The 27,845-nt window shown below is 43.9% G+C and overlaps 2 protein-coding genes across 18 annotated transcripts in view; both read right to left on the bottom strand.

Annotated features, from left to right (window-relative positions):
- Positions 1-5,903, bottom strand: part of col11a2 (collagen, type XI, alpha 2) — a 53,305-nt gene extending 47,402 nt beyond the window's left edge. Inside the window, exon 1 of the mRNA XM_053863430.1 lies at positions 5,124-5,903. Within this exon, the coding sequence (XP_053719405.1) occupies positions 5,124-5,253 (130 nt within the window). The 5' untranslated portion in view covers positions 5,254-5,903. The remainder of the gene's footprint in view (positions 1-5,123) is intronic.
- Positions 5,904-9,944: 4,041 nt separating this feature from the next.
- Positions 9,945-26,449, bottom strand: rxrba (retinoid x receptor, beta a). Of its 17 annotated transcripts, none has more exons than XM_053863450.1 (13): positions 26,421-26,449; positions 25,696-25,845; positions 23,729-23,964; positions 23,496-23,649; positions 23,254-23,433; positions 22,877-22,897; positions 22,006-22,178; positions 21,730-21,859; positions 19,756-19,888; positions 17,818-17,853; positions 17,016-17,107; positions 16,826-16,931; positions 9,945-16,365 (listed from the first exon to the last, which is right to left on the bottom strand). In XM_053863450.1, exons 2-13 carry the CDS (start codon positions 25,709-25,711, stop codon positions 16,212-16,214), a joined length of 1,431 nt encoding a protein of 476 aa, XP_053719425.1. In that variant the 5' UTR covers positions 25,712-25,845; positions 26,421-26,449; the 3' UTR covers positions 9,945-16,211. The 17 variants fall into 17 exon arrangements, with proteins under 17 accessions (XP_053719425.1, XP_053719423.1, XP_053719424.1 ...); XM_053863448.1 differs by lacking the exon at positions 26,421-26,449 and adding an exon at positions 26,261-26,414; XM_053863449.1 differs by lacking the exon at positions 26,421-26,449 and adding an exon at positions 25,948-26,339.
- Between the last annotated feature and the right edge of the window lie 1,396 nt (positions 26,450-27,845).

Below are 27,845 nucleotides of genomic sequence, written 5' to 3' on the forward strand. Positions count from 1 at the left end.
AATGCACCTCAGACCATTGGATTATCTTAAAGATCATGTCATTAGAGAGAAGATAATCTGGCGTTTCTCATCTTTGGTCGGGAAGGGGTGAATGAAACCCATTTTAGAGGGAAGAAGGTCAGCCCCACAAGAGTGTCTGACTAAAACAACTGATAAACGCTCAGATACTGTAGCGTTGACCAGGACGACAGGAGAGCTGAGTCATCTGCCTGAGACTCGGAGGAGAGCAGCAGTAGCTGACGGACAGTGGGCAGACTGATTGGAAGCCGTGGAGTTCACTCATGGTGCAGGAGTGCAACCGGGTCAGCAGAGTGGCGTAATGAAGTGCAGGAATGCGAGCAGCGTTCGATTGAATGGTCGCCACCAGTGAGATGAATGGAGAGAGACAAGGCCACCCATTGAAGGCAGGTCCACGAATCGGGCCTGGAACATGTTGAGCCACCTGTTGGGGAAACATCTGGACGACTGCAAGGGCGTCTGAGAAGGAAAGTCAGCGACGGCCAGTGTCTGTGGGCAGCCGACTTTCTGCATGTGCCGTTTCTAAAAGTGAACCTTGTAATTACAATAAAGCAGCCATGTTATATTGCTGACTTCCTTGAAAAGTCTGTATTTTACTGGGCAGGGCCGTAAACGCTCACACACACCCTGCTCGCCACAGAAACACCGAAATAGATCAGAGCAAGGGACGCGTCTGCGAGGGAGCCGGGCAGGAGAGAGTCACCGGACGGGTCAGAGAGTGTCAGACTCGTAAGAAGAAGCTCAAGATGACGCTGCTGGAGGTGCGCGGACGCAGGTAGAGCCAAGAGTTCTGGCAGAGAATGGGTCAGTGATTATATATCAGACCACAGAACACACCCTAACCACATACCTCGAAATAGGCAGCACCGGCGGGAGGGAGGGAGGGAACAGCAGGGGTGACTACGGGGCAACTTAAGCAAGTGGAGGGGGAGGAGGGAGGGAGGGTATAGCAATGGCACACACAAGTGAGTCTGTTTCCCTGTAAGGGGTGAGTGTTCACCCACTCTGAAGTTTCCATCTGAAGGATAACAGAAGCATCAGGAGGGTCGCCGTGTTTGTGCTCCACAACTGTCACAGCTGCTTCCTCCAATCACCTCCCCTGAATTATGTTGTGAAAACAGCACTGATATTCGCAGCTACACGCCGACGACATTTGAGGTCAGTTAAGAACAACCACTCACAGGTTGTTTTGTCCAAGTGGCGCATGATCGAAATACCAAAGAAATTTCATCTCATAAAGCACGAGGAACTCAGGAAGTTTTACGGTACCAAAAGGAACCCTGGGTTTTTTGCACAAATATGGAGGAATATTGGTGAAAACAAATCCCAAAAACAAACATCCCTGAAGTCAAACTGCTGCACGGAAACTGAGCCAGAGATGCTGGAGAGAGATACTGGTATGGAGAGGGCTGCTGCTCAGGAGGGGGTGATAGTTTGGTGAAAAGGTACCAGGCGCAGGAATGAATAGAAGAGGTGGAGGAAGAGAGCTGGTGGTGAGGGGCACACAGGCATGCGGCCAGCCAGGAGAAATGAAGGAGAGCCATTGATAAAGACCAAGTGAGCTGACGGAGGTGAAGGTGGGGGAGGACGATGAGGGAGAGAGAAGGGATCAAAGGTATTTACACACCACGACTGCAGAAGGAGGGGCCGCTGGACGGACAGGACTGACTGACCTACTGACTAAAACTTTGGGTGGGACTTTGACACAAGCGCATATTTGTGTCACGTTTATCCTCCGTGAAGTCACTTCAGCTGTTGTCTGAGGAGACGTTTCCACATGAGTGACGAAGCAAAGGTGACTTCAGAGCAGAGTGACACCATTTCTGTGTCAGTGGTTTCCTCAAACAGTGACGGCTTTATGTGCCTCCACCGTCGAACCCGGGGACTACTCCGTAACATCAATGGTCTGGTAGCCTCAAGTCTCTGGAAGGAAACCAAGGGGCGGAGTTTTCTTTAAACATCTGATGTGCAGATCTGGTTTATATGCTACCAACCTCCCTACATGTAGCTGGCAGCTTAGATGAGGAGGTAGACTCCACAACTCCATCCATCTGAAATAGCTCCTGGCCAAAGTGTGAAGCAGCTCAGGTGAGGATCAGTACTTCTAAGTCTGAGACCATAGTTTTCACTCAGAGAAATGTGTCCAGGAAAAATAAAAGTTTCTACCAACGGAGGAGTTGAAGTATCTAACATTGAAATGGTTTCGTACAGCTACAAGCTGGAGGCTCGGTGTCCGCGAAAAACCGAGGAACTGAAGGAAACGGAGGCTAGACTAGGTTGAGGAGCACAGTCACCTGGGAGAGGTGTGGAACAGATTCATGTACATGAAGAGAAGCCAGATGAGGCGGTCAGGTCTCGCCAGCGTGCCGCCTGGACTCGATCACCACTTCACTATTTCCAACTGGGACGATTCCCGGGGGCAAACCCAGGACAAGCTTGAAGGACAGTGACTCGCAGTTTTCCTGTGACTGCCCTGGTATTCCTCCAGACAAATGCAGCCGTTTTTGTCAGTCTACGCTTGGAAAATGTGGCAATACAGCCAAAAAAGTTTTTTTTCCTCACATTAGAATTAGAAGCATTAAATTCCACCAGCAGCACTGTCAACAAACCATCTCACTTGATGCTGGAAGAGTCAAAGTGTTGAAATGACGCACCGGTGATAAGGGTGGGACTGACCCAGTAGTCCGACTTTATTCGTTTATTGGCCCCTTCAAGCGCCCATAGCGAGATGTGGCAATTCTCATATGATGGCATGCACTGGAGAAACTCGCCAGGGCATAGACGCTCTGCGCTGAAATGCCCAGTGTGGACAAGTGCACTGGGATTGAGGCTTGGCACAGCCACAAGACTTTGGTGTTTCAGTTGCACCTGGAGCACCTTTCTAATCCTAAACACTTGGGACCACATCTGCGCTGCTCAGACATCTCACCAAACACAAACCTGTTGAAATAAACTCATTAAAAAGACTAGTTTCACCCTCCCATGTCAGGTATGCCATGTCTGGAATCTTCACCCCACAATGTCAGTTAGGACGAGTGGGACTTTCACCTACAGTGAACGTGTCTGAGGAAATGTCTCCAGGCAATAAAAACCAGCAGTAAAGAAGTGCGTCGATTTAAGGTATGGCTTGCCAAATTCAACTCATCTTTCCTACAAACTGAATATAGAGTCAGAAAAAGTTCCCTTCCATGTGCACGATGGATGACTAAATCGAGGGAGGAAACTCTGCCCGAGTTTGCATCCTGTCCCGCGCACCATCATTCTCCCTCACAGAGGAACCCAAACATCGGAATCATCAAGTGCTCACTGTGATTTTGACTTGGATATAGAATCGAGCACAACTATCGCTGATGGACCGCTGCTTAAGAATAGCCAGTGTGACGAGTCAATCGGGCGCAAATACATTTAAATTGTCTGGTTGTGACAGAGATATCAGGACGTGGTGTAGCACACACATGCTGCCCACACTGGCAGCAGGAGGCAGCTGTGAAAGTGGATCGACCCTCTGCTTACACGGACATTTCTAATGCACTAAAATGACCGATGTCCCATGGTAAAGTGGTTTCAGCCAACGTCCCGAGGCAAAACTAATCCACTCATAATAGTCTTAAATATTTACCAGACTAAATACCAAAAAAATGAACGGATATACTTGGTTCTTTAAGACATGAACAAGATTTGATGGGTTTAAATAAAGATGTCGATTATAACAGCAGGTTGTCGGGTTTGCTTGCTTTTGTTGGACAGAGAAACATCCTCAGTGATGAAAGGCCCCTAAAAAGCTCCAAATATGCCAAGCATGGAGTCCAGTCAGTCGGCCAGTGAATGGACAGAGGGAGGTTAAGCCTGGGTCTGACCCAGACTGACCAGCTGGACACTGAGGTCAAGGGTCGGCTGGGTCATTTTGACATTGGTGTGATGTCTTGGTGTACTCAGCACAGCTAACCGCTGTAGCAGCCGTGGACACACCAAAGACTTTTCACACCAGAGCTGAACTTGTTATTTTAGGGTGACTGGGAAGTTTTGCACTGCAGACCGACAATAACTTGTTACGCAACAATAACAACAAAGAGCTGGCAGGTTGTGATTCTATTAAAAGTGGAAACCAACCAACCAAGCATGACAGAGAAGTAAAGCAATGGCTTCTTAAAGCGAAGGCACCGTGTAAGTCTTAAAAATCTGAGGAAACAAAACATGCTTTATATATTTATCTTTCAAAAGTTTATTAAAGAAAAAGTGCTTCTGCAGCAGGACCCGCCGGGAGAGACCCGATGACAGGGCGACTCCTCTGCTGTCCGAAGTCAACAAGGAATGCAGCCGGGGAAAGGGAGGGAATGTACCACAGGGGTGTTGAGGGAGGGGTGCGGGGTGGCAGTGGAGGAAACTCAGGAGGGAAACAGAGGGGTCTTTTGTGAGACAGGAAGCTGCAGAGACTAGGGCCCTCTCACTGGGTACAGTAGAGGAGCAGAGAGAAGTCACCCTGAGTGAGAGGGTGAAGTGAAGGCAGCAGACTGGATGCAGGATATATAAAGAAAAAAGCAATGATGGAGAAGTTCATCTTGCCATGTTCTTATCCCATCAGCTTGAGAGGACAGATCCCTCAAAAGTGAGACGGCATAATGTGATCCAGGGTAATGGACTGTCTGAACACTCTGATGGACAACACCTGAATATTGGATAATGAGCGACAAAATCCATAAATAAATGGTTTCAAAAAATGGTTCCAGATGGATGGAAAGCACAAGGATGGCGTATGAATGAGTGCGTGCACTTTTTGGCAAAGGAAGTATGGCAGTACTGTTTGCCAAGTTATGTGAGAGGACTACCTACAAAAGACTGTCAATTTTATCTGCAAAAGATGCACACCGAAGGTTGAACAAACAATACTGGACAACTGTACAACATCAGCGTTTGTTCTCTCGAACCCAGGGGCCCTTTCAGAAACATGGTTCAATGAAAACTCTTTGCTAGTTCTGGCGGAAGTCGACAGAAACTCTGGGCTTTCGGTTTCATGAAGCAGGATCAGCAAACCTGTATGTCAGTAACCCAACCAACATAAACCGTATATCAAACCGTGTATCTCGAGAGAGAAAAAAAACACTGACCTGTTGCTGTGCAGATACGACACAGGAATCCCCCTCTGCAGAGGATCATCATCAGCCCTGTCATTGAGTCATGGTGTTTCCTCAGGGATTTCTTGACAAAAACGCGCAGAAAAATGGTGTCCATCTCCATGATGTGTTGTTTTACACTTGCTTCGATATGTCAAATCAACTTTAAAAAAAGTGATCCTTATTCTGAAGGCATGGCGGCTCTCACTGAAGCCGTGGCAGAAATCTAACCGTAAACTAACCGTTAACTCCCGTTCTGAAACAGAAACCCTTTCGCAGATCAGAGTTGGACAACCCTCAGGTGGGTTTTTCTCACCCGCTTTGTTTAACCGGCTTCTTGAAACGGGACCCAGATCTCAAACTTTCATCCAAAGTTAGAACACTGGTTCCGCATCCGGCTGCACAACAACCAGACATATTGAACACTAGAAAACCTCATGTAGGTAGCGCTCTGACCCACTTCCAAAGCCACGATGCGCACGCATGTTTTCGATACAGTTCACCACAGCGTGTGTAGAGGAGTCGGCGAAAGAATATCAGAACAGAGAGGCTTCTGATGATGTTCAGGAAAAGGCTTTGATCAGGGTCTGCTTCAGAGTGTTTTAAAGGGTCTCTAGCAAAAACAATTCGCTGAGTGGAGAAGGAAAACAGAAGCAGCGGTTGGGTAATGAGGTCAGGGAAACAACGACAAATAAAACAATTGTAAATGTCATGAGCTCATTCCAGCGCGCCTGTGTCATTAAAGTCATCAAAGGACTCCTGGTTTTCCGATGACAGTAACAACAACAACAAGCACATTAGCAGGCGATGGGCAATTTACTGTGATACTGAGATTTCAAAACACAAGCCGCCCTCTTCCTCTTGGTGTCCACTGCCATAGTGACCCATTTCAGCTTCTGACATTTACTCCTGGCACTCCAGCCGATCGCTAGTCCTCCCACAAGGTTCTGGTCTCGGACGACTAAAGACTCTCTGAGGACCATTTATCCACCACCTGGTGAGCGCAGAGGATTTTGGTTGATAAAAATGATACATACACACAGTGGTGGTTTTTGTCGTCACACTGAGCAACTAGAAAGCTGTTTCAGGAATCTCGCCTCTCCTTTTGGAACGTCACATGGAAACGCAGGAAGCAGAAAGCCCATTTATGCTCAACGTTGTGAATGGATCTGGATATGGACGAAAACTCTCTCTCCGTTCTCTTCCTTCATTTAGTCTATATTTCTACACGTTTCCACAAATGCTTACGGCTACGGGCCAAACGGCGCAGTTCCACCTGAAACCATGGGGGGCAGTGTTGCTGTTACTACCCTATATCTAACTCTAATGAGACATGAAGAAGACATAACAATGGCAGAAATTCTCCGTCCTCCAGTGGTGATATATTTTACCACCGCCTCCTACAACGCTGCCTCTGTCTCCGCTTTGTGCCAGAGCTACATGATCAATACTGACTCCACAGTCGGCATGTTGGTTTTGGAGTAATAAACTTTTGAGTCTGGGCTGCTCCCCCTGGTGGATATATTGGTGAATAGCAATCGTTTGAAAAGGTCGGGTACATGTTTGTACATAATGGGAGCAGAGCTGGGCCTTTAAGCGTCAACAGACACTTGACCACTCGACAATGGTCTGCAGCTATAACAACCCGATTGTTGTCTATACTTACAACAACCAACACAAAACAAAACTGCTGCATACAGTCAGCGGTATCTCTCCCATTCACTGAGCATTTTTCAGTGCTTCACTCCCTTTAGTTACCAGCACATTCTTTTTAAGTGCATCATGGTACCATCCAAACCAACCTAGTCTAACAGCGACGTGGGTAAGAAAATCCCACAGTGTTGGGAAGTCAAATAAACTCCCTGTTGTTTCAGATTATGAGGTCAACTTGAATCAAAAGATTGGGGGTTCCTCATGATGGACACCGTGCAAGTTGTGTGATGTTTGATTTAAACCTGTGATTTCCACATTCATGTTCAGTCATGTATTTCACAAACTATGTTTGCCATTTGAATTTAGCCACCGATTCAGGCCTGTAATTCAGCTTTTAACATACAGTAGGCTTGTAATAATATCTGACCCAAGTTTTGTCTGCATGAACCATTTCTCAGCGTATTTTTGTCTTCCATATTCTGGGCAGCGGCAGAAACCGCTCTTTGATGGAGAATTGTATACCTTGTGTGGAAGACTCTCGGCATAGCCCAGTTTAGCTCGGCTCAGAGGAGCTTTGTGAGTGAGCAGCGGTTCTGCTTTATCCCCAGCAAGATGTCATTACACTTGTAAGAACACAGGCTCGGCCTGACTAGTAATTTGGGTTTGCTACTTATTGGCACTATCAGCCTGCGCCTCCCAGGACAGCTCATCTTTTCAGTCTGGCTTCGACCAAAACTCACCTCATTTATTAACTTAGATTTTGTCTTTGCCACCGTCTTAATGTGCTGTCAAGTTAAACATCTGAAAATCTTCTCGATATTTCACTTATATCAACTGCCTAAGTCTACAAAATATTTCTCTTAATTCTCTTGTGGTTGAGTCAGGCCTGCAGACTAGTTTCACATATGCACACCCACTGGTTCCTGGTTTGATAGCGTGGGTTGGACTTTAGTTTTTATAAGGAGAATAAATACATCAATAAACTAAAATTATAATTTAAATAACTGATGTGTAGAGATTCTTTTCATCCTGTATGAAGGACTTAAACGAATGCTGCCATTTTTTAAATTTATTTTATGACTTGCTCAATTATATTTTTAATGCAGTATTTTCCCTACGACATATTGTAGCATTAAGTCCAAATACCTGCTAAAGGTATCTCATACTACAAGCTCCAATGACAGCTGGTTGCAGCCACTGACTGGACTCTTCGGACTCAGCCGATCACACTCTGACACCCAGTGTTATGTTGGTCACATTTGCTGGGTAACTCTGAAGGAATGTTCGCTCGGGTATAAAAGGCGTCTTTCTGTGTCAGGTGAGGGGCAAACGGAGTGGAGTAGGGTGGGAGGGACAGGAGGAGGAGTTAGAGCCAGAAGGAGACTGAGGACAGGGGATGGAAAGAGAGATGCCGAAGAGAGTTTTACACAGGTCAGAAGCTCGTAAGAGTGAAACAAATGAATCCATCTTTCACCTCAACAGTGCTGAAACATCCTCCAGTCTTGGATGCTGCTTCTGACCCAACCCGGTCGACACTATCCAAAACTCATTGTGTGTGTGGGGGGGTGACAGACGTGGTGTTCTGCAGCAGGAGAAGAAGCAAATATTCATTTTAAATGTTACTACACTATAATGACAAACTTACTTCACATTGCCGAGCTTAAAAAAGGGGCTGGGCTTTATTGTCTTATTTGACTGAAGTCCACTTGAAATATGTGAATTCTGTTTTGAATCAAGTTCAACTTTGTCAACGTGGCATTCACTTAGATGTTCAATTATTGAATCAGCTCATTTCCTCTTACTCACTCATGCAGTTTTTATGCCAGTGCTCCCTCTGGAGGCGAGTATGGGGAACGGCCGAGTGCAGCGGTCATCCAGGGCCCTGGGGTCCTGCTGGACTGACTCTTCATTCCTCTTCACGCAGTTATTAAATGTTGCTTGTAGAGTCACACTGAAGCAGCCACGTTTGGTCAACTGGACAACTCCTGCTGACACACACAAGTCCATCCGAGTCACAGCAAAACCTCACATTACGAGAGCCTCACTTAAGTCTGGAGCTCAAATCCAGACGGCAACAGCTTTAACATGTACAGTTGAGTCAACAATCGACACAAACTACGTCCCCTCCCATGGAAATCACTGTGTTGAAGTCTCACATAAGACCACATGCTGCTGAACTGGTACATGTCCTGTATTACTTAAACTAGTCTTGTATAATGGGTCTATTTGTTGTACTTTGACAGTCAAAAAAAAATCTGAAAGGACCAAAGAGACTCGCTTTCATCGAGGCTACTCGCAAATAGACTGCAGCAAATAGAACAAAATCAAGTACAGCACAACTTCTTCATCATACCGAGTCTCCTGCCATATTAAGCGCTATATCTGCCACTATATTTCTGCAAGTTTCTGTCTGCAAAATAACAGTTTAAATGAGAAAAAAAGACTTGACAACTCCACTAGATTTTGAGGTGTTAAACCTAGACTGTGAATGGGATTTTATTCTTCAGTTTTCTGCCAGTTGTTTAGAGCATTGTCCAGACTGGGTATCTGAGCAGCTTGGTGGTCTCACTGTCATTCACATGTGCATCATGGGGAACCTCTAGCTGTCTGCCTTCAGGAAGTGTTTTCTTTTTTTAAACCACAAGGACTGTTGAAGAGTGATAGCACTGAGAAGCCTACATTACTCCTGAGCCATAAGGCGGAAGTACACCCTAGCACAGAAGTTCTGGGTACTGAGCTGAGGTGATCTAAAATCTGCATGTCACATCTATCAGTGGGGACAAAGTCGACATTAGATGGTCCTGAAAAACATTTCAGGGACTTCCAATTCAGTGCCTTGGACTTGAGGATCTCAAAGGCAGCAGCTACACAATGCTTGTTTACGTCAGACATGTCACCAAAGCAGTCAGAGGGAAAGGCTAGAGTTAAGCAGTCAGACATTTAAAGGGATAAAACTTACCTTGTCTGAGCCGCAGTTGTGAGTCCATTGCGCACAGAACATCAGAAATAGATTCCGTCAAGTTTGGCTCTTCATCCTGAGCTCTCTGAGGTTAATAGGACTGGTTTGATTTCTGGGCATCAGCGTTGACATTTCTCCAAAAGAATGTGCGGAAAATTGCGGGTCATGAAAGTGGATTTCAAATAAAAGGCAGAGAGTTCGAGTACAGTATTAAAACCTTTACTCGGACAAGATACAACAAACAGAAACACATTCAGAATTAATCACTGAAAATATAAAATAATTCCAATTTGTTTTCTTTCAATCTCCAATTCACACAAGTCAACCGCCTTCATGTGAACGATTGAGCGAGATACAAACTTGACAACAGACAGATGAGATCAAAGAAAAAAAAAGTGAAAGACTCAAATTGAATTTTACAAGTTTTCATATTGGTTTAAAACTTTGTAAAAATAGCAGATGAGTAGCATAGTTTGAGAGGAAGTGACAGGGAAGTGAATAAGAAAAGAGTAACTTTAGGTTTTCTTCTTGACACGCCTGGTCTTCAAGTACCTGTCTTCATGACTGATTTCATCCCACAAAGTTTCAAGCAGTTTTTCTGCAGACACAGCACAGGGTGAAACTTTAAAGAAATTGTAGCGCCCCCTTTTGTTCTCTACAAACAATTGTGGCTGGACAGTGTCACTCAGTCAAAGTGAATTCCTCAGTTGATAATACGTGCTGATATTTTCGGGTCCATACTGTTGCGAGCCTGACCGGCCAGTGGTCATAATGTTGTTGCTGCGCGGCCGACACCACAAGAAGCACCAATGTACAGCTCAAAGACCAAGAACGGGCCAGAAGCTGGTCGACCCTTTGTTTCTCTGCAGGTCAAGTCTAAATCAGGATCGTCTTAAACACAGCACATTGAAGGCCGACAGACTGGAAACCCTGGACTTATATACATGATGGCTGGCAGTGATTGGTGGGTTAAGTGCGGTGGTGTGTGAGACAGGATTGAGCTGGTTATCAAACAAACTCATGACTGTTTAGAATCAAGCAAAACCCAACAGATGAGGAACAACGATGGCAACTTAGTGTCAAAAGAGTCGGTGGGTGTCGCCTCAACAGCGGAAGCTTTTCTCAAGTAAACAAAGGTTTGTCCAACACGTGATGGTTTGGGAGCTTTTCAAGGGTCACCAGCCACAGTGTGCATTTCCCTGCAACAGCTTTTGCCTGCTGAAGGACTAAACTCAAGCTCGAGAGGAAAGAAGCGATCAGGATGCTGCGCAACCCTCCTTAAATAAAGATCAACCTAATGAGCGGAAAACCCCAGTAACAGACACGGACGCCGCACTTGGTGTAAAGTAAGATCCACTCGGGATGAACGGCCACTAGAAACCAAGGGTTAAGACGCCAAACGTTTCCCAGACTGACTTAATGATATACATATATGACAATGTGCAAAAGCGCTAATGCTTATCCAAGCCTTGAATGACCACAGTCCGACGACAAAACGACTGGAAGACCAAAAGGACAGATGAAAGGAAACCTCAACTTCAGCGGCTAACTGCAACCATCCGAGAGACTTTGAGCTCTACGCGGTAGTTTGGGAAAATCTAGTTAGCTTTAATCTGGGCCAGCGTGGTTGATGGCGCAATAGAGTGAGCACCTGGGGCATGTGTCAAACTCAAGGCCAGGGGGCCAAATCTGGTCAAGCGAGGCTTGTGATGAGGCCCGCAAGCACTATAAAGGCATACATCCAGCACCAAATCAAATCTACTATTGATTTAAAGAATCCCCAAAAAAGTAAAGGTCATGACCCATTATGACAACACTGATCATGCATGCCGCAAGACAGTTGTTTTATAGCAACTAAAGCTCTTAAATGTCAGAAATTCATTTGTAAGCCAAGCCAAAAAAAGGAAGCGGATGGAAGGAAATTCTATGAACGACAGAAAGCAGAGTCGAAAGAAGATGTAGAGATTCTATATACTCGTTCCATCAATTTTTTGCCACTTATTCAAGTTAGGGACAGTCTCAACAGGGAAGCCCAGACACCCCTCGACTCAGCAACGTCCCGGGGCATTCCCATGCCAGCTGGGAGATATAATCTCTCCACTGCGTCTCGGGCCTGACCCGTGGCCTCCTCTCAGACCAACACTACAAAACACCTCAACAGGGAGACGTGTGGGATGCAGCCGTACCAGATGCCTGAACCACCTCATCTGGCTCCTCCTAATGCAGAGGCGCAGCGGTTCCACTTTGAGCTTCACCTGGTTGTCATAGCTCCTGACCCTATTCCCCAGGCTCAGCACAAAAACCCTGCTGATCCCGGCCACTTGTATCGGCAGTCTTATCCTTTTGGTCATTACTAAAGCTTGTGACCACAGATGAGGGTTGGAATCATAGATGCCCTTGCCTTCTGGCTCAGCTCTGTCTTCACCAAAACAGACTGGTACAGTGTCCGACTCTGCCTTGAGTCACTCGCAAACAAGATACTTAAACTTCTCCACTTAGGGATAATACTCCCTTTCGACACATAGAGGGCAATCCACCGTTTATTCATTTTTGTCCGGCTAAAAGAGCGCCAGGTATTGACTGCACCTTGCGTGAGTTTGACACACATGCGCCATCAAGTCGGTCTAGTGGACCTGGTACTCTATGGGGCAATCGTTCATGGAGTTTCATGGCACAAGCACCCAACCCAGTATTTGAACAGGGCTGTAACACAAATCGAACCTTAATAAAACCTCAAGAATATCAACACAGCAATTGTTCTCAAAGCGTCGACACAAAGCGGCAATCGACGTTCAGAAATCTGCAAGTTAAAACGATAAAAGCTTCCGCAGGTATGTTGAGACGGACAAAGAGCCTCAAGGCTGAAATGAACCTCAAGTTGATGGCCATTTTCTAGATGTAGAAAAACTCATCAACAGATTTGCCATCACAAATGGGCAACTACCTTCACCGAGGGGAGCACACTTGGTGCCCAAAGCGTCTCTTTCATTTGCTACAGTACGATGGGTTTCCATCCTAACAAGCGTGATAGACTGAAATCTAATACTGCACCATCTTTCTGTCCAAAGTCCACTCCAAAACTACAGGGATAACAGTGAAAAGTCAAACAGTTCCAGCACCACAAAGTTCGTAGAGTCAAGCATGAGACAAAATGAAGTTAAATTTCATAATCACAAAGATACTGCAGTATAATGTTGACATGCCTTGCTATATATAAAATCAGGTAAATTATAGAATTGCAAGACCCTAATAAAAACAAAGTTTCCTGGATGTGCTTGTCATGCTTTCGACAGGACTGTGCATAATAAAGAACAACCTTTTTTTTTTTATCAGACTTTGAATAAACAAGTTGCATATTTTAACCACATCCTCTTAGCAAGATTTTCTTTAAGATTACATTTGTGCGCCACTCAACAGTAAGCATCTGCTACAGGCTTCACGGTTCAAGAGAGGAAGCTCAGAAAAAATGAAGTCTAAGACGCCATCACTTGAAACAAATCACAAAAATCACACGTCATTTGAATCGCAATAGAAAAGGTCAGCTGAAGGCTAATTCAGATCGGCCAATCGAATCGCAGAACCCCAAACGCACAACGCCTTTGATGCTTTTCATCCACATCCTCCATAGAATTGAGATACACAGGGCTAAAGGCGACAAGATTTGATCTATAGAAACGCAGGGTGGGCGGGGCCTGAATGAAAAACAAATCCTGTCACACAGGTTGTTAAGCTGCCGACTCCACATTTCATGGGAAAGGCCTACCATCCTCTCTGAGAAGACGGTTCTAGACTAACTGCACAGCAGGAAGCTCCATCTGGCCAAAATGGCAAGATGCGAAAATTCAAATGCCATCGACGTTAGCACCAGATTTTCTACAATACATTTTCAGACAATTTCGTCCACCAAGAGACCTTTTATCTAAGTGTTCAGATGAGGGGTTTGATTTGGATCAGCATCTTCACATCTATCGATACTTATCTATGTTCGTCGTCTCTTCCTGTCGAACCTGCTTGTGTGATTTTAGATTTATTTTTTTTTCTCACTCGCAGCAATCATGACTGAGATGACGCTGTTTTGACGTCTCCAGAAAACATTTTTCAAAATCACATGACAGAAATGGGTCAGACGTTTGTTGAGGATTGTGGATGAAGCCCCTGAAAACACATTCAATTCCTCTGGCTCCCGTTGGGGACTTCACCAACCAAACACCTGCATCTCGAGCTGAATGTAACATCGCGCTGTACTTGCATAATGTGCGTTGCATCGATGTCAAGTGTTGATCCGACTGACCACAGTTATTTAGCACCAGGTAAATCATAAGTACCATTTCCCTGTCAAAAGATACTGGAAGCTTTCTAATTGATAATTGACAAAGTTCAATTGTGGGGCTCAACTGTGAGCACCTGTAGATGGTACGACTACATGACGGTGGCGGCTCAGTTTCAGTTGCCCGTGAGCATCAATCACATTGATCTGATCAGTGAGCGGGAACAGCAGGAGACATTGGCATACGTCGGTGCAAATGTAGCAGAGAGGGGTGATCAGCACGACAACAGTAGCACACACCAGCGGTGTGTGTACCGGTGTTATGACCTTTGACACTCTGAATAGAAGATTGAAACTTGTGGGCAAATTACAAAAAAAAAACAGACGAAAGCTGCAGGTACTACGTGTAGGATTTTCATCATCGGAAAAATGAATCAATTATTGCATTGCCACACTGGTGGAACAAAACACTGCATACAGCCGTAACACTTTGGGTCTTCCCATGAACGCCGATTGTCCTCTCAACACACGTTAAACTCAAAACCCAGGGGTCAAATTTGGCCCGTCCAGTACTTCTTTGTGGCCTGGAAGCGCTTTTAATATCAATGGGAGGCTGAGAACTATATCCAATACCAACTGAAAGTTCGACAAAAACTAGGTCACCCACTACTTATGAAGGTGATATACGCAGAGTGTCATGGGCCAGAGGTGAAAAACGTTACAATTTTTGAGCGCATTTTGTTTAACTTACTGTTAAAACTCATGAATAAATACGGACAGTGTTTGGCCCACGAGTTGGACTGGGTTTATAATCTTCCGCTATGAGGATAGAGTTTGACAACCCCAAAACTATTTGGCACGATGGATGGTTCAAAACACCTGATATATTATATGTTTTAAAGCAATACTTAAAACGATGGAGCTGAAATGTGTGTAGAAGAGTTGAATAAATTTGAACAGCGATTTATTCTTGGGGCTAAATGGCGATATATTTAACAACATTATTCAATTTCATTTTGAAATGAATGCTGACTCTTCTAGTGAGAATACAGACAGAGGTGCAACTGAAAGGGAAGAAAGAAATTTCTCTGTCTACTTCTGGATATAAAAGATCTAAAGCTTGGTAATACCAGAAGCTTGCCAAGTTCAGAGTTAAAGCATTGTTTCCTGTCAATATGAGAGGATGAAGTATGCGGCTAAACAGTTGTACCACTACAGTAGCAGCTTGACCCATGTGGCTCAGAACAAGTACACACAAAAGGAGTCGCGCCGTGTGTTGACTCCTTCTGTCTGTATGCAATGCGCTTTTGTAACACTTCATCTTTTGCTGAGAAAATCCTACACGCAGTAGTGTTCCAACAAAGGTCTTTTGAAGGAAATATTAGCGCAGCTACGACTCACAAAAGTGCATGATTGACCACCGGAAAAGGGGGAAATTTCGGAAGGTTAAAAAAAAAAAAAAAAAAAGATTTTGAACTGACTCAAGCTGCTCGAAATGTCTACCAACTGCCGACGCAGAGAATTCAAAAACAAAATATTCAAGTCTTACAAAGCCCACTGTGCACATCAGGGCGGGAAGTTCGACAAAGTGCTCCCAGACCCTTTTCCTGGATTTCAATGCCGTGGAAAGAGCTCTCATTACATGAGTACAGTACTTCAGGATAGAGATTCAAAAAACGTTTCAGCATGAATATTCAAATAAAAAGCATTAAGGATAAAGATTGGTCGACTTCACTGCGTCTACCAGACCATGATAGGACTCCTCCAGGGTGTGTAGTTGAAATGCTATGCACCTGATTCCAAGTTAAAATGAGAGAATGAAAGTTGGACAAGGAGGTGTGGCTAAACTCTTCTACCAAAGGGAAACATCTTGGAAGCCAGTGATTCAAATGCAGGAGACACTCTGAGATGATAAATAGAACTTAAATTAAGACATTTATCATTGATGTATGAAAGAAACATTTCATGAGCTTGATCCTGAATGGAGGAGAACTACAGGAAGAATAAAGCATGTGTGTTTGTTTGTTTTTTTTTTCAACATTATTTGATTCAAGTTTGGGTCGGCTTGTAACAGTGGGTGTTTGCACGCTGTGTGTTTGTAAATGTGTGTGCTGGTGGGTTTCAAACCAGCAGATGCTGCAGCAAACAGCCCAGAGACAAGCGCCAATGTCCTCAACGCTGTGTGGCAGGTGAGTCGTCCTCTCTAGGTGAGCTGGTGCGGCGCCTCCAGCATCTCCATCAAGAAGGTGTCGATGGGCGTGTCCCCGATCAATTTAAAGAAGAACAGGTGCTCCAAGCACTTCAGGCCGATGGAGCGCAGCGCTGGCAGGCGGAGCAGGAGTTTCGCAAACCTGGAGCAGTAGTTATGAAAAAAAAAAGTAGTGTTAAATTTAAGTTAAGCAGATTATTTTTTGGAAGATCCTAATGGAGGTGTAGGGTGGGAAACAGGGGACAAAAATCTGAAATCAGAAATCCAAACACAACTCAAAGAAATGCAATTCTTCTTAACATCCCGAATAACAAGTCATTTACCACTTAAAGTTTCAGTTTTCCAGCTGTAAATGTGCAACTACCCTCGAGACAGAAGGCAGAAAAAAGAGGCCCAACCAATTAAAGATTGGATGAGATGAGCGGCAGCCATCAGCGCTCGGGTGGAACCAGTAAATCCATCTGACCTGAGCCAGAGCAGTACAGGGTACAGTGTGACAAGTAACGGTGAGACGTGCTCATAGAAATATGTCTAGTCAGCGCATGCTTAACGCAATATTGATCAGTCCTGAGCAGCATGCGTGTCCGGGTCTGTTTGTGTAGTAGTACCTGCCCTGCTGATCCGGGTACTTCTGCTTGCAGTAAGTCTCCAGAGAGGCATAAACTCTTTCTCTCAGGAGCTCCACCTCACTGGGGTTGGACAAACCCTTGGCATCTGCAGCGAAGAACGAGGATATATTTCTCAGAAAGGGCTGGGTTTTGACTTCAGACAGGCTGGGTTTGGACTCTGAACTTGCACCTGGGTTGAAAAGAATGATGGCTCTGAGGCAGCCCAGCTCTGTCTTGTCCATCTGCATGTCTCTCATCTTGCTCACCAGCTCGGTCAGAACTCTGCAGAGAGAAGAGCAGAAGGTAAACTCGAGCAACAACAGTAAGTCATTCTTGGAAGTAAGGAACAAGAGCTGTCATGAAAACGGTGCAAAACATTTTCATTTCACACGAGCGAAAGGGACACGCCTCAATACTGAGCTCAGAATCATGGAAAACACGGTTCTTTCCAATGTACTTGGATATTAAAAGGTGTTGCACACAATATTGTGCCACAAAACCAAAACATGCACTTGAAACCATCTATTCTGATTCTGACTAATCATAAAAAAACTTCGCGATGAGTGCGGAAATAAAATCTGGTTTGGAAAATTGAAGGTTGTTTTTTTTTTTTTTTTTTTAACAGGCTAAAAAACCTTTTTTTAATTCCAGACTCATGAAACGGGCCCGGTCAGAACCTTTAGGACCCAAGTCCGGCTTGCATCAGATCTGAACACTGTGATGCACAGTTGCTTCTGACCAACATAAATCCATGTAAACCCACAAGCCCATTAAAATATTGTCATTGAAAAGTAAAATAACAGTCACCCAGCAACAGCAGTGGGAAGTTTTTAGTCAAAATCAATTTGGTTTCATTTTCATCCTGGTGACTGCTGAGGGTAAGAAAATGGACGGCAGCAGATCTTCAACTAAACTCTATCAATAATCACTTCAGAGATGCCACTACAAATAAAATCAGAGCAATTGTGTTTGTGTTGTTGTTGTGTAATTACCTGTCAAAAAGTGCCCCAACCTCAGCATTGTGAGCCCTGTGTGTTCAATCACAGTGTGTTATTATAGTGTTATAACACAATTAATATTAGTGTTGATTATTTCCCCTTTCATACAAGTGTTGGTCAGAGTCTGAGTAGCTGCACTGTTTGTCTCTAACATGAACACGAGAGCTACAAACTTTTGATCCTGTCAAGAACAAGTGGCAGAGTTTGATGCAGATTGTTAATGAGAGAGAAAGTGGTTGGCCTCACCTGTCAAATACGTTTAAAGCAGCCCGTTAGTACGCAAGAAATTTAAGGTGAAGAAGTTAGTTCATCAAAGTAATGTTCTCCAGAATGATCTGAAATAGTTCTCTAATTAATGCTATGCAATTAATTAATATTTGAATCATTCTGTATATAGAAAGCAGCAGCCTCAAGGTGCAACCCAAATTCAACCCAGAAAAGCAAGATGCATTTTATGGCATCGAGACTCAAAAAGGGAGATTGAAGTGTGAAACTGGTGGAGGTGGAGTGTCATCAATCGGCCACTAACCGCGTTTAGAATTTGCAATTACAGTCGTTGAGATAAAACTGCACAAAGACGTCTCCAGCTACGACATGTAACCATGCAAGATGATTCAAGGCTCTGTGAGCAAGTGGACCGGGCCGAACACAGGACGAAGAAGAATTTGTGCACTGTTTAACTCACACAAATAAACTAATCGATATGGTTCATGGAGCCAAAACAGTTATCCACTTTATTTGGTTTGTTTATTAACCCAAACCCCATTCATGGACACCTTTGTAGAGGGTCTTCAACATGGTCCTCGAGGTGCTCGGATGGTGCAGGTTTTTGTTCCAACCCATCACACACATGAAGGTGAACAAGACAAGCAAATGAACAAAGACCTGCACCACCTGGCTCCTTGAGGACCCAACTGAAGACCCCTGGGCAAGAGGATGGGGGAGTTGTGTGTTCATTAATCCTCTTTGTAATCCCTTTAAAACAAGGGTGGGCAACTGTATTTCCAGAGGGGCCTACTACCTTACACATGGAACATCAGAATAAAAATGAGGGTTTTAATATTTTTCATTTAGTAATGTATTTTGGGTGTGTTCGTTACAGTTAAAATATTCACTGTGTTTTGCAAAGGAAGCATATGTGGTCCAAATCATTGCAGCCTGGAGTTTTCATCAGCTAAAACCGACACAAGCAAATCTGCAACAGTGCTTTTTGCAGTCATGCTGTTCCAGAACCATAAATGACCACAACCTTCACCACAATTAAAAAAAAACATATGTCTGCCACAAAATTGAGCATGGTGGCTGCAACATTTAATTAAAACAAAAAGTCCACAAAATCCCAGAGGGACTGAAGATTATGTAAAATAATTGCCACTTGTTTCCTTGAATAATAGTCAGTCCTAAAGGTCAAAATGTTTGTGAGCAACCTCACTGCCAATCTAACCATATTGAGCAGTGACTCCTGAAGAACTGAAGAGTGAAGTTCGGGTGGAGTGTAAAAAAAAAAAGGTCTGAACGTCCAGCCTCGTTTTAGCAGTATTGATCAGCAGAAATGTGCATTTCACTCAGTCTGACAGACGTTTAGAACTAAGCATCGTGGCTGTAAAATTAACATGAAATTAATGTTTGAGTATTTTTGGCTTTTCCAATAAAATAATGAGTTCATATGCTGTGGCTAAGAATTAGTTCACAGCTTCCACACCATGCACAATCAGCACATACAACCAAAGGAGGAGGGTCTCAGCATCTCAGCAGCTGCAGCCAGAATTACACAGAAATTCCATCCCCATATGAAGATGCAAAGACATCTAACTAGATAATCAAAAAGCAGCACATGTACGCAAGCCCGTGGAAACTGTGTCCTCTGTGTTAATGTGAGGCTAAATTCTCAGCTAGCTGGCCGGACTTGTGGCGCCTGCTTGAGAACTTTACCTGTCAAAGATTGCCCCAACTCCAGCGCTGTGTGCACTGTTCCTGTGGACGTGAAGGCCAGTGGCCAGTAGGATCCCATCCTTGACAGAGATGGAGCGATGGGAGAAGGAGGCAATAAGGAGTTCATTCCATCCTAGTGTAGAGATGAGGAGAAATTAAAATTATGATTCTGAATCATAGAACTTATGAAGGCAGTTCACACGGCGAATACTACAGTTCTGCCGCCCCCTTGTGGAGACAGTGCAGGAGTGTGAAACCCGAGTGGATGGGGAAACTTATTGGATGCTAAAGCACACAGCTTAACTAAAACTGCTCAGCTTTACATTAAAAAAAAGTTATCTATTGTTCCAGTGTAATGGAAATAGTTTCGGCAGCAGGATCGGTGCAGCACGGTCCATCATCAGGTCGGTACTTTAGGTAGTGACCAAAAGATACAAGCTGCAGAGCTGTCACACAAACAGGACCAAAGACGCGCTACTGCTCCAGAGGAGAAGAGCGAGAGAGTAACACTAGTCAGCAAGTGACTTGATCGAAATCAAATCTACAGCTACCAGCCATTTTTGTTCTGGTCCTGCAGCCATTTTAGTTGAGCTTCTTTTTCCAGTAAAGCCCATATTATTTTTAGTCTCGTCCAGTTTTAGTTGACTAAAAGTCTCAGCTTCTTTGTCATGCATGGCTACTTCAGTCTAGTTTTAGTCCACATAAACCAGACGGATGCAGTGGTGCATATTTCAGCCAACGAAAATCTACAGACTGTTACAGACATATCTGATGAAAAACCTAATAAAACATTTATCTAAAATGCTTTGTTTTCTTGAAAGAATAAAAATAAAGTTACTAGGAAGGCACCAGCACGGAAATATGGGGTGTATTTCAAATGTACCAACAGACCTGATAGCAACACAAAATACAAAAGGATTTTGTTTTTTTATGTTATTTCTTTCTCTTCTCTTCTTTTTTTTTATATTATGTAATTTATTTCCTAAATCACACATTTTAATTTCTTGTCCCGAGGTTTGACAGACTTGCAAAACCCCAAATCCCCAATATGTGATGTGAGAGACACAACTGAAGGAAGCAAAAACGGAATCAACGCATCTTTAGTCAGTGAAAACTAAGAAAAACCTCATTATAGTTTTCATATCTTGAACCATATTTAGTCTTGTTTGTCATTGTCAACAACATTTTATATAAACCTCTAATCATTGTTATATGACCAGCAACTTCCCAACAGCGCTTGTTTGCTGTCAACAATATTCCGTCACTACTTCTGTTGACAAAAGCAAGGAGGGGAAAAGAGCTCCGAAGACACTTGATCTGTCTTGAGCTGTTAACATATTAAAAATGTTACTAACCATATGGCTGTCACAAAATTGGGGTAATAATGTTTGAAAACAGAACCCAGACAATCGCAATTTTAAAAACAGCGCCCAATAGAGCAAACTTGACGGTATCAGATTAAGATAAGTTATATTCACACTCTGATGGAGATGATACAGTCAGACAGAAAGTGATAGCAGTGATAGGCTGCGCTGCTTATGCGTGTAGTGACAGTGCGTGTGTTTGCTGTGACAGCTCAGGTCAAAACGCAGCGCCAGAGGTAGCGTAAATGTAAAAGAAAACATGGAAACAGCAGCAGCCGTGGCCCGTAGGCGAAAAATACAGAGCGAACAGCAATAGATGTAGCAGTAGTGTTCACGGTCCTGTTGTAGCTTGAGAGACGAATTTCACATGTGAATCAGAAAAAACATAAGCAAGTTATGTAAATTACCCGGACTGTCTCCTGGTGACATCATAATAAACACATTAGATGAGTGAATTTACCTCCAACTTTGGGTCACACTGAATATTCTCCTCCTCTATTGCAGTATGCCTTCATCCCAACAGTTTTCAAGCTACAGCCTCTCATAAGAGTGATATCAAAGCTGAATATTTCCTTGACAAAACTAGGCGCCCAAACAGCATCTCACTCACCTGCACGCAACAGGATGACCTGGTCGTCCAGCGGCAGCTCTGAGAAATGGGGGATCCTCTTGGCCCACTCCACCAGAGTGAAGAGCTGCTTGTCAGCGGCCTGACAGATGTTGGTAACTGGGTCGTTGGGCTGAGGATTCAGGGAGGTCAATATTGATTTTGCAGTGCAGTAACTCAGCAGTAACTTGTACATCTATGTAGCTTAGTTAAAATGACTTGTTTGCACATTATTTCTCCCCAACACTACACATAATAATGAAAAGAAAAGTCTCTGACCTCCCCACTTACAGAGCTTCCACCCGAACTTCCGTCCGCATGGAGCTCTGTCTTCTGCTCCACTGCCATCTCAGCGTCCAAAATCTTTTCCACGGGCATCTCCTCATTAACTGCACTGGTGGACTCCACCTCACCTTCGCGCTCCTTGTTCCTCTGCCTCTCCTCCTGGACAGCTGCAGGACGATGGAACACAGAGGGTGAGTGAGAGCAGGACAGAGTCGACAGTGGATGATAACAATGAGAAGAGTCGGAGGGGGAAAAAAGCCATGACAAAGTGGGAAACCAGGATGCATTAACAGAGAAGACAAAGGGATTGATGGACGGAAAGAAGACAACGGAAAATTAAGACTTAAATGAAAAGATAAACTCGGAAGCAGCGTCAAACTAAGAGCATGACAACTAACAGCACAAGTTTCTTCCTAATACGGAAGTGTTAGTAACAAATAAAAATGACAGAAAAGAAGCCAACAGAACGGGAAAATCTAATTTATTGCATTGAGGATGCAAAGTTGCAGGTGCAATTCTGCAATAAATTCAGTCTCTCATCAAGCCTTTTATACTTCATATAATCAGTTAAACACACCTCTGATAAATCATTACACTTCAGTTCACTTAGACTAAACTTGTGGTCATAATGTTGCGTCAGTAGCTGTCAGTCACGGTAAAATTTGTATAGAAATCTAACCAACCTTCAAATCCTCCCACATTTACTCGCAAATTTAGATGACTTCCACTTAAACACATTTGTAGTTTCTCTTTACAGGCAACTGATATAAAAAGGCAAATAATTCAAACGTGCTAATAAGCATCTAACATCTGTCCACTCATACAAAAAGCCACATGCACTCCCCTCCTTCCCTCTTCTCCTTACATCTGTCGTTCATCTTGGCCACTACAGAAGGAGGGGGAGGGGGAGAACGAGAGGAAACAAAACAGAGGAAGAGAGCGTGAAATGCGGTATGCTCCATGGAACGTCTGGTGATGACAATTTTTAGAAACAAATTTTAAACCTGAATCACATTGTTTTTAGAAAGACATTTGAATCAGTGGTGTGTCTTCCAAGGCGAGTCCTGCGTCTGTCATTGTCTCCTCTCGTCTCCCTCTCTGTCCCAGGCCTCAACTTCTAGTATCAATATAGACTTTTTAAACAACATAGTCTTCAGCCAAAGTGTTTGAGTAATGAGCTGCAGGTCGCAGAGATGTTGTTATCAGTATCAAAAGCTGGTTGATGGTCTGGTGTTTGCTCACCTTCTCTCTTCATGCCCATTGCCAAACATTTCTGGTAGCGGCAGTACTGACAGCGGTTCCTCTGTCTCTTGTCCACCATACAGTCTTTATTGTCTCTACAGGTGTAGGTCAAGTCTTTCCGAACCGTCCTCTTGAAGAAACCTTTGCAGCCCTCGCAGCTGTAGACTCCGTAATGCTTTCCTGTTGGGGACAGGTGGGTGAGAAAAGTGCTCAAAGGGAAGGCAGGCTTCCAGTCTAGTCACCAGAGGATCTGTCGCCGCAGATGGAGCAAAGGCGTTTTTGGGAAAGCATCGGTCCTGGACTATGAGAGGAGAGTTGTTTCAATCCTAGCGGCGGTTTCACATCATCTGAGCTGCTCACGGCATGAAGTCCAGACATGGAGACGGTGGAGTTAATCTGGATGTGGAAAAAAGTTAGCATTTTTTTCAATATTTTGCAATGAAGAAGCTCTCAACAACACAATAATTATCCAGACCTGCGGGCTGCTAATGGGGCCATAGCCCACCGACGGGGTTCCAGGCAGACAAGGTGAACCCAGCGACGAGCTGATGACAGAGAAGGGGGAGCCGATACTACTGATGGGGCTGTTGACGCCAGCCGTGGTTATTGGAGGCAGTGAGGTCATGGAGGTGGCTGCTGACGCAGCCAGAGGAGGGGAGCGCTGGCCTGAGGGAGGGGAGGACACGGACGAGCTGTCCGGGCTGCGGCAATCTGAAGAAAGAAAGATGGGGAAGTTAACTTCAGCACGGTTTGTTCTTGCAGTGACGACCAGTTTGCAGGCTGTACTTAACCAGTAATGACAGAGCTGTTTATCATCTTTTAATGTACATTTTTCAGGTTTATTACCACAAATACTTTCATTTTCCTTATTTAAAATTACAATCCAAAATGTTCAATAAAGTTGCTATTATAACAAGACATACATTGTACATCTTTCAATACTTTTGCATTGCGTTTTCATATGTTGAATGAGAATATATTTTAAAACAAAACCAACCATTTCAGATCTAACCATGGAGTTTCAATGATGATGATGTCATGAGTGTATACAGTTATCTTTCGCTTAATGAAATCTCAATCTAAGAACAGCTGTGGAGATTTTGGATATTAAAAATGAAGCTGGAAAAAGTGGAACAAAATTCAATGTTGTCATATTCTGAATACATCTAGCACGGTTTACCGAGTGGTTTTGCCACAAAATAATGACATATACATGTTAATTCAGCCAAATTATTATTATTATTATTTCTACGGTTAAATGGATGCAAAGGGAATTCTTAAAACTAACATGACTTAAACAGTCTGGGAGAGTGAGCCACTGTAATAAAGCTGTCTCTCACCCGCCACCGCCCTACACTGGATCACTGATCTCAAAACTGTTTTCACGACCTCTACTGCCTCATCTTCACTCTTCTTCCTGCCTCCACCTCATTCATTTGATTTCTGTCTTGCTTCTCCTATCTCCATCTCACCCAACTTCTCCTCCACCTGCAGACCACGAATGCAGATGACAAATCTTAAAGTTTAACTGCTTAATGCAGCATGTTTTTGTAAGTGTCAGAGACACAAAATGGCAGCAGTCATTCTTTTCTTTTAAAACTTTAATATGGATGATACTACATTCAGATTTCAGTGGGTATCGCAAATAAAATTTACAACATTTTTTACCGGCATCTATTGTTTTATTAAATTGGGTGTTGAGAAAATACAGAAGTTTTTTTTCCTCCACCATCCTGTGCGTGTAGGTCACACTGCCACCTGTGACTGGGTCAGAGCCGTGATGATAATTAGCATATCTTGTTTGCTTTCTATAAAACAGACATGAGTTGACACTATCAATATGATCGGGTAAGTTTAGCGTCAGTCAAATTGCCTCAAATTACTCTTTACAAACACCACAGAAATATCTTTGCTTCACAGCCATAAATCATCATAAGACTAATGAGTACTTGCATAAATATTTTCACTCATGACTCTGATTTGAAGGAGTTGATTTCAATGCGATCAGTTTTTGAACAGATGTGAACTGATCCTTAAAGCCGACTGGATTTACAGTGGTCTAAAATAAAGCAGCAAAAATCTGGAAGCCACGCCTCTGAGAGCTCTTTATCAAAACTGAACAAACAGATTCAGCTGAAATACGTTTTCATGGGCAGTGGCTGCTGATGACAGTTGCATATGTCTCATGTTCACAGTTGATCTCTGGGCATGTGTGAAGATATCACCTATCAAACGTGTTAGGGAGTCACCCTCGGCCTACCCAGCTGGCAGAGGACTGTAAAACAGAACCAGGGCTGGGTGGAAAACATTAGTTGGTTGAATATGATCACAAAGCCTTCTCGTCAAAACTGGTTAACATGTCATTCTGACCATGCAAGACAATGTTGTCGTGTGATAGCAGCGACAGCTAACGTGAATCCAAGTGAAATAGTTCCATCTCACCTCTACTGTCTCCCATGGTAGTGGTTGGGGGTCACCGGTCCGTCTGGCAGCTGCAAGCCGACGTGCTGTCCTGACTGCAGGCCACTGTCAAAACTCGAGGCCGCGGACTGAGGCCCGGGCCGGACTCGTTTAGGGAAACCAAAAACCGGTCTGAAATTCCAATGCAAGAAACATGTTGAGAAGCTTTCGATCACATTAACGACAGTTATAGTGATGAAATGTAACACGTGTGAAATGGATAAATGAAATCACCAAATAGCCGTTTGCTAGCTTCCAAATGTCTGCGCGTTCAACAGCTACAACGTTGACAGTAAAATCCGAGCAACGGGACGGTTAGACGCAGTAGCACATGCATGAAAAAAACGAAATATATGCATAGTTTCAGCTGGCATTTTGCTTTAAGATGGTGCGCTGTTAGCAATTCCAGCTAACGAGCTAATTCAGTGTCGCCATCGCGAATGCGAAGCTGAAAACAAACCGGTCTCGTCACACTATTCTCGCCACGCTCCGGTGCCTGGCGAAGGCTGCAGAATGTGCCACATGCGAATAAAATTGGATTACGAACGTTTTGAGCGACACAGCTTCCTCCCATGAAAATATGTGGCGACTAGGCCGTGAGTGTGTCTCCCCCCGCTAAGCCTCCCTCCCTCCCCCTGCGAAACATGTCGGTGCTGCGTGGGTCGGCGCAGAGCTTTGCCGCTTTACACCGGGAACAGAAACGCAACTATATCATCTCGACGTCAGTGGCAGGTGAAGCGCTGTGTTGTCTGCCACGTCACCCGGTGTCAGACGCGTCTAGAGGTCAAGAGTTCAAGACGAGTTCACCCTGCTCGTCAGTCGCTGCAGGGGTTATTATCGGTCACTCATCCTCAGACGCCTCTCATGGTTGAAATTTCTGCAGCGAAGAGCTGAAAAAATGGTTCGATCAGTCTTGCGATGATGCTGTGACACTCAAAGAAATAGCCAGGGATTTGATTCTTTGATTACATAAATTCATTTTACAAAAATAATAAAAATCTTTACTAACAAAAGCACGATTTTCTTTTTAAGTTGTAAATTTAAAGTTACTAAGAAATTTGAATGATACATTAAAATGTGATATAAATTAACTCTTAAATAAATATTTATATATTTATATTTGTACGCTTTATTTTGCTGATACATTTTCCAGGGCAAACAATGTAATTTATATACGATACATATAAAATATATCCCAGCTTCATATGACGTGGGAATGTGATATATTTCAGTCATAGCAGCATTATTATTAATAACAGAATTGTTCATGATAATGGTCCTCAAACTCAAACATGCATTCATCCATCTATCCAAGGTCAGGTCGCTGAGGCAGCAGGAGGAGCAGAGAGGCCCAGACGTTCTTCTCTCCAGTACTCTCATCCTGCTCTTCGGGTAAGACCGGTATGTTACCAGGTCAACTGACAATCCTGATCCCTCTACTGTGTTCTGCATGTGCTCCTGACTCTCCTCCCAGTTGGACAGGAACTGACTGGGAAGCACGCTTATCCAGTTTCCAAACCACCTCACCTGGCTTCTCCAGAAGTCCTGACTCAAAGTTCACGATCATAGGTGAGAGGAGGGCGATAGATCGACAGAGAGATGTGTCTTATGGCTCAGCTCGTTCTGCATCTCAGGATGCAGCTCTAATCCGTCTGTCCATCTTTCCTTTGATCCTGAGCAAGACCCCATGTTACTTGAACCCTCCCCCTAAGGAAGGACCTCTCCTCTCCTCATACCTGGAGAAGTTTTTTTTCTAACAGATCAGTTGAGTAAACCGAAAGCTGTCATCAGGAAAGACAGATTGGCAGAATGTGGAACAGAAAAGAAAAAGTCAAAGGTAAATGAAGAACAAAAGCAAATAACTTCCACAGTCTTCAGTTTTTATTGTTTGTCTCTGAATTCACGAGGGCCCTGAGGCTGCACTACTCCCAGGTCTATTCAGGATCAATAACATCTCACATGGCACATTTGCTCTTGAAAGGAAACTCAGCCGCAAAAGAGCCACAACAGCTCATAAAGGAAAATAACAGAATGTTCCATTAAAATCAACATATAAGCGCCTAAGGACCTTAGGGTAGATAGATAGATAGATAGACAGACAGACAGAGATAGATAGATAGATAGATAGATAG

This window comes from Synchiropus splendidus, chromosome 4 (genome assembly GCF_027744825.2).
Source record: "Synchiropus splendidus isolate RoL2022-P1 chromosome 4, RoL_Sspl_1.0, whole genome shotgun sequence".
Lineage (NCBI taxonomy): Eukaryota > Metazoa > Chordata > Actinopteri > Syngnathiformes > Callionymidae > Synchiropus > Synchiropus splendidus.

What these genes read in the sequence shown, in the direction of transcription:
- rxrba (XM_053863450.1), bottom strand. An exon ending in AATGGGCATGAAGAGAGAAG is followed by an intron (nt 22,898 to 23,253) that starts GTGAGCAAACAC and finishes CTCCTTCTGTAG; the next exon opens with TGGCCAAGATGAACGACAGA. An exon ending in GAAGCTCTGTAAGTGGGGAG is followed by an intron (nt 21,860 to 22,005) that starts GTCAGAGACTTT and finishes CTGAATCCTCAG; the next exon opens with CCCAACGACCCAGTTACCAA.